This window comes from Macaca fascicularis, chromosome 15, assembly GCF_037993035.2.
Source record: "Macaca fascicularis isolate 582-1 chromosome 15, T2T-MFA8v1.1".
Lineage (NCBI taxonomy): Eukaryota > Metazoa > Chordata > Mammalia > Primates > Cercopithecidae > Macaca > Macaca fascicularis.
Window position 1 is genome coordinate 459,067 of NC_088389.1, and position 6,000 is coordinate 465,066.

The 6,000-nt window shown below is 49.4% G+C and overlaps 1 protein-coding gene across 1 annotated transcript in view; it reads left to right on the forward strand.

Moving 5' to 3' along the window:
• LOC141408704 (uncharacterized) overlaps nucleotides 1-5,702 on the forward strand; it is a 45,012-nt gene extending 39,310 nt beyond the window's left edge. Inside the window, exon 5 of the mRNA XM_074018070.1 lies at nucleotides 5,302-5,702. Coding sequence (XP_073874171.1) covers nucleotides 5,302-5,487 — 186 coding nt within the window. The 3' untranslated portion in view covers nucleotides 5,488-5,702. The remainder of the gene's footprint in view (nucleotides 1-5,301) is intronic.
• The last annotated feature ends 298 nt before the right edge of the window (nucleotides 5,703-6,000 follow it).

The following is a 6,000-nucleotide window of genomic DNA, read 5'->3' on the forward strand; positions in this document are numbered from 1 at the left end:
CTTTGCAGAAGCAAAAATGCCTTTAAAAAAAATTAAATGATGGGCTTTTGTAATGTTTGTGTCTCCCCAAGATTCACAAGTTGGAATCCTCACCCGCGAGGAGATAGTGCTAGGAGGGGGAGCTTTGGGCGGTGAGGAGGTCGTGAGGGTCTCATAAATGGGATTTGTGCCCTCAGAAAAGGGACTACAGAGAGCTCCCTCGCTCCTTCCATGGTGTGCGGACCCAGTGAGAAGCGCCGTCTATGAACCAGGAAGCCCTCACCAGGCAAACCTGTCAGGCCTTGACTATGGACTTCCCAGCCTGAGACTGAGACTGAGAGCTGTGAGAAATGAACTTGTGTCATTTGCCAGCCCCTGCCCAGCCTGTGGTGTGTTGTTAGAGCAGCCTGGGTGAACGAAGGCAGGTCGTGAATTTTCTGTCATGCTTTCTGGCTTCAGATACTTGCTAGGGAGATGTCACCATCTTACCCAGGTGGAAGTGTCTGGAATCAGACGTTCCGTTATGATTTGACCTTGTTCTTGCCCCACGCCTGTGCCGTTCGCACCTCCAGGTGTCTCGGCTGCCCGCGGCCCCTCCAGACGTTTCTGATTCGGGGTGTGGTGCTGGTCGCGGCCGTGCCGTCAGTGACCAGGAGTAGGAGCTCGCGCCCCTCGTGAAGCAGCAGCCTCACCCGGAAGCTGCCGAGAAGCATTTGACAGAAGGTGATCGCGCCTCGAGACTGAAACTTCCTGTTTACAGGGAATGGAGGTGCATAGTAGGGAATTTCATGATGGCCCTAGAAACAGATGCCTCTGGGGTAGGGGATATTCTGCAGGACAATGCAATGATCTTCTCGAAAAGTGAAGATCACAGATAAAAGGGGTGCGAGGCTGTCCCTGACTAAGACGGGGAAGGAGAGTCACTCAGCACAGTGTGTGGCCCGGATAGAAAAGACGTTTTCGGAACGATTGTGCTACCTGAACATAACCTGGACAACGATGCTCTGAAATCATTCTTGTCTGCTGATGATGGTACTGCGGCTGCAGAGGGGCCTTTATTCCTAGGGAACGTGTGCCTGAGGACTCGGTGAGGCAGCAGGAGCCTCTCACCTTCAAGTGGCTCCAGAGAAGAAACAAATCTGTCTCTCTGTCTGATCTACAGAGAGAGTGAGAAAGCAAATCTAACGAAATGTTAGCAGTTGTTGGAGCTCCACGTGGAGAAAACTTGACCACTCGTTGTACTGTTCTTCCACTTTTTAAATATGTTTGAACATTTTCATAATGAAAATGTGGGAAAGTAAAAATAAATCTGGAAATTAGAACGGAAGTGAGCCCAGCCAAGTGCTCTTGGGTTCAGCCGGGAAGAGCCAACGGTCCGTTGGTGTTCTCTCGACTCGTCGTGGGGATTTCCTCCTCCTGGGTTCACCACCTAGTTTTCCTTGTGGTAGTTATTTTATACATAGCTATGAGCATAGGTGATACTGAAAACACACGTTTAGTGTGGTTTGTCATTAAGAATTTGGAGAACTGGCTAAATAAACCACTTGTACAGAGTTGAGATGAGCACTACCTGCCTCAGCGTCTGTGGTAACAGCTTCATTTGGGTGCAGAGCTTGGCAGAGGTTTGAGTGACTCTGTCTCGATGGTCCTCTGTCAGAGGACAAGGTTAAGCATCACCACCGAGGGCCCTGTTGAGCCTCTGGGCTGGAAGTAACCTCCCCCTGGCTGGTGAGGCAGCCTCTGAGGGCCTTTCCTGACAAAGCCCTTCACTGAGCTGCAGTTTGGCCATCTCTGCCCTCACCTCCCCGACTGCAGGGCCTCGAGGTCTCACCACCTCCAGCCTGAGCACCCAGTGCCCAGGGGCAATTTCCCACCTTCCCTGGGGGCTCAGGATTCTGGCTCCCGGGGCAGTGCCCGCAGCTGGGCCCCTCCTCCTGGGCTGGGGGTAAGGCTGGCCACGGCCTCCTGCTATGTCCCACTGGCCACTTCACCGCAGCTGCAGCCCTCACTGGGTGGCCCCTCCTGCTTCTGTTGGATGAGGAGATGCAGGCCTTCACCGAGGCTTCCTGGCCTCGCCCCTGCTGGCCCCAAGGCTGTGCCGCTTCCCCCTTCCCAGCCCCTGGTCTCTGTACAGTGTCTGTCCAGGATGTCTGTCCATCTGTCCTTGACATTCTGTCCAGAAGCAGCCACTGTCATCTTAGTTTGTGAGGGGCGAGCAGAGCCCAGGTGCGGTCGATGTGGAGATGCTCATGCACTTCAGTGTGCAGGGAAGTGAGTTCCTTCATATCTACAGCCTCTGCACAGCCAGCTGGGAGCTCACCCCATTCACAGGTGGATGTGCCTTGTTTTTTGGCCCAATCACCTGCATTAACTCAGAAGAATCACAGTTCCCTGCTTTTCTGTCTTTCGTGACCGTCCACCTCCCTCCTCTGCCTGGGGCTGAATGGTGGGGTCTGTCATGGGTTCGTGGGACCCTCTGTTCTTGTGCGGCCACCAGGAACTGTTATCCGGGCTGATTCCACAGGAGGAGTTTGGGGTGAGCTCCTGAGCGAGAGTTGGGAAGACTGACGTCTGTGTAAACCTTGCTTGTTCATGGTTATTCCTCTCAGTCTTCTTAAATTGTGAAAAATTGGGGACCATTTTGAAATATGGATTTAGGTATGGATTGGTGAGGAGAGAACGTTGATCTAATTGGGTTTACGTTTTGTGTGATAATTTTACACTATCCTTGGGAAAAACTGAAGATGTTGACAGGGTCATGAGAATCGTTTCTTTCTTTCTTTCTTTCTTTTCTTTTTTTTTTTTTTTTTTTTTTTTTTTTTTTTTTTTTTTGAGATGGAGTCTCACTCTTGTTGCCCAGGCTGGAGTGCAATGGTGCAATCTCGGCTCACTGCAAACTCTGCCTCCTGGGTTCAAACAATTCTCCTGCCTCAGTCCCCCAGTAGCTGAGATTATAGGCGCTCACCACCACGTCCAGCTAATTTTTTGTATTTTTGGCAGAGATGGGGTTTTGCTCTTAAGGGCATTGTTCATTAAGTATTAATTGGTGGCCTGCCGTTGAAGTAATGTTAGTGTAGTGCTGACATCATCAGCCATGGCAGAAACTTACTTGGCATCCCTGGAAAAGAGGGCAGGGAAGCATAGTGCCCTGACACCACCTCATTCTCCAGTGCTACTTCCAACTCTGAGCTGATGGTCATTATGAGTGGATCTGCCCTGGACAATTAGTTTAGTGCAGCTGCCTTGGACAGTCAGGTTAAAAGTAACAAACCGTCACAAAACTCAGCTAATAAAATGTGAGGAGAGACATGGGACACCAGGAAGGGGTGAGGCCTGTCTCCCTGTGTGCCATCTGTGTGGAGCCTCAGTACCTAGGGGACAGCGTTTACACAGAGCCCCAGGTTTTTATTAGCATTTCCCTGAATAAAATGTCACTTGTGAGCTGCGGACTGGGAGGCTTTTTCTGATTATTAGGTTTCGTAATGTGGGATCATCAGTAGGCAAGGTGGGCCTGAGGGCCATAGGATCTGGAGACTGTCCAGGGCTGCTTTCTGGGGATGACAGGCTTGTCCCTTCAGCAGTCAAGACACCAAAGAGAGTCTTTCTGAGAATAAAAGAGAGAAGCTTTTAAGGAAAAAAGCAGTTTCTCTCTCTGTTTGGGAGTTGAGTGCATTTTCCTACATTTACTCGGAGATGTTCCTTGGTTCCCACCATGTGCCATCGCCCCGCTATGGGGTAGGGTCACCCCACCGCGTACCTAACCCAGGAAAACTCCTCTGCAGTTATTTCAGAGGCTGTGTGCATTTCTCTTGCCTCAACGGGTAGAGTGAGTTTTTCTTCCTACTGTTTTTAGTCAGTTTTCTTAATCTAGCCTGTTACTGGGATAAGTTCCAGAGACGAGCAGTTTTAAAAACAATCTTTGTACGTTGCGTAGAGAGCAGTCCACCTGTAACCAGTTTGTTCCTGGAGGTACCGCAGTGGCCTTGGTTACGCGAGGGCCCCGTGGCTCAGGATGGGCCGAGGAAGGAGTGCGTGAGCAGTGGGCACTGGCCGGAGGCAGGGGAGGCGTGGCCACCTGTGGCTCGAACTCCCCCCATCCACTCTACCGCACCGCTGGGACGTGAACATTCTCGCCCTGGACGTTTTGTCTGAATGTTCAGTGCCCAGGCTCTTGGGTACACAGACGGCCCCGGGTTTTATTTCAAAAGGGTGTCGCGAACAGTGAAGTAACCCACGTGCCTAAGCTTTGATTGACATGAAGGAATGTAGAGGCTGCTGAAATCCTGGTCATTTTAGAACAAAGTATTTTATTAACAGTTTTCTAAAAGAAAGAAATCATTAAAAAATTGATCCCTGTTGAGGTAGAAGGATCTCGTCCTCATGCTCCTCAGTTCCTTCCAGAATCAGCTTCCAGTTCAGCTGCAGAACAGGTTCTGGTGGTGGCTGGAGCAGCCCAGGCACGTGCCGTCGGGTCTAAGTTCACACTGGTGCCCGTGTGGTCTCCAGTTACGGTGCGGGCCGTGGGGTCTGAGTTCACACCATTGCCCATGTGGTCTCCAGTTACGGTGCTGGCCATGGAGTCTGAGTTCACACTGGTGCCTGCGTGGTCTTCAGTTACAGTGCTGGCCATTTGTGCCTTTCTGGGAAGTTAGAAGGAGGATCATTTCATCACGTCTCTGTCCTCCCACACCTGATCTATGCTGGGCCACCGTGAATTCTTCCTTTTAACTGTTTCTCTCATCACGGGCAACACTGGTGTTCTGTGGTCAATGTTTGCCATTTCTGAAAACGGATTCTGTGTTTCTTTATATAATCACCTGGTCTCTTTTACGAATTTCGCTTTTCTTTAAGAAAATCATCGTGCTTTTATCTCTTCAATCTCAACTCTGTTCCCTGACACAGGCTCTTACCAGCTCGAAAATTAAAAGTAATCTTTGATTATACTTAATACTTTCTAAAGTTTTCAAAAGTTTATCAGCATGTGGGTTACTGAACATTGACTGTTTATTTAATGGAAAATTAGATTCTAAGTAGAGTATTAGAGTGAAAATGATCTTTTGATTTTATTAAAATATTCAGGTAAAAATATTAAAATGCCTTCGCCAAACTTCATGCCTGTGTAGCGTGAAAACATTAAGCTGCTCTCTGCTCCCGGGAATGCATGAGTAGAGTATGTGTTTGAAAGCGTCATTCCAGTCTTAAGTTTTAGGTATTCTTAAAGGGGTTGGCTGGAGAAGTGACATTTAGCATTGAGTGAACGTTTGACAAAGATTTGTCTCGATATAAAAATAGTTAAAAACAATCTTTAGTGTTTCCTTTCAGGGTTCACCCATTAAAGAATGGTCTTGTAAAAAACTCATCGAGAGTGTCGGCGCCCAGAGGTGCTACCTTGCCCACAGTTGTGTCATCTGCTGTCACCAGGCGACACGCCCAGCGTTTAGCTGCACGTCAGATGTGGCCACGGGGCCACAGGACATCCCTGCGGACGGATGTTCTTATGCAGATTAATGAGGATGGAGACCGCTGCAGAACTGTAAGCCCCCCAGGGGCTGACGGAAGCCTGGGAATACCCGAGACACCAGAGTCGCTGCTGCCCTGGGTGGAAGGAAACCTGCCCTGGAAGATGGGAAATGCAATAAGGAGAAAGTACCAGGGTACATGATGCTGTGAAAACGGAGATGTTTTAATTAAATTAACAATTAAAATCATTTTAATTATGTGAATTATTTGAATTCATGTTAGTTCTTTTTAGGAAATTAATACTTAAAGCAAGTTTGTTTTCTGAATTGTTTGATTTAATTGAGTCAGCACAAGAGTTAGCATTGATATCTGACCCTCTTCCAGGGTTGGGGCAGAGGAGATGGGGGCAGAGGAGACAGGCCTCCCACCCGCTTTCCCCTGGAGCTCAGCCAGAATTTCCCATTGAGGAGCCCTCAGCTCCCTGAGAGCCAGGAGCTCTTGCGGAGAAGCCGCTGTCGGCATGCCACCCGCTTTGATGGCCCTGCTCTGCCATCCCTGCGC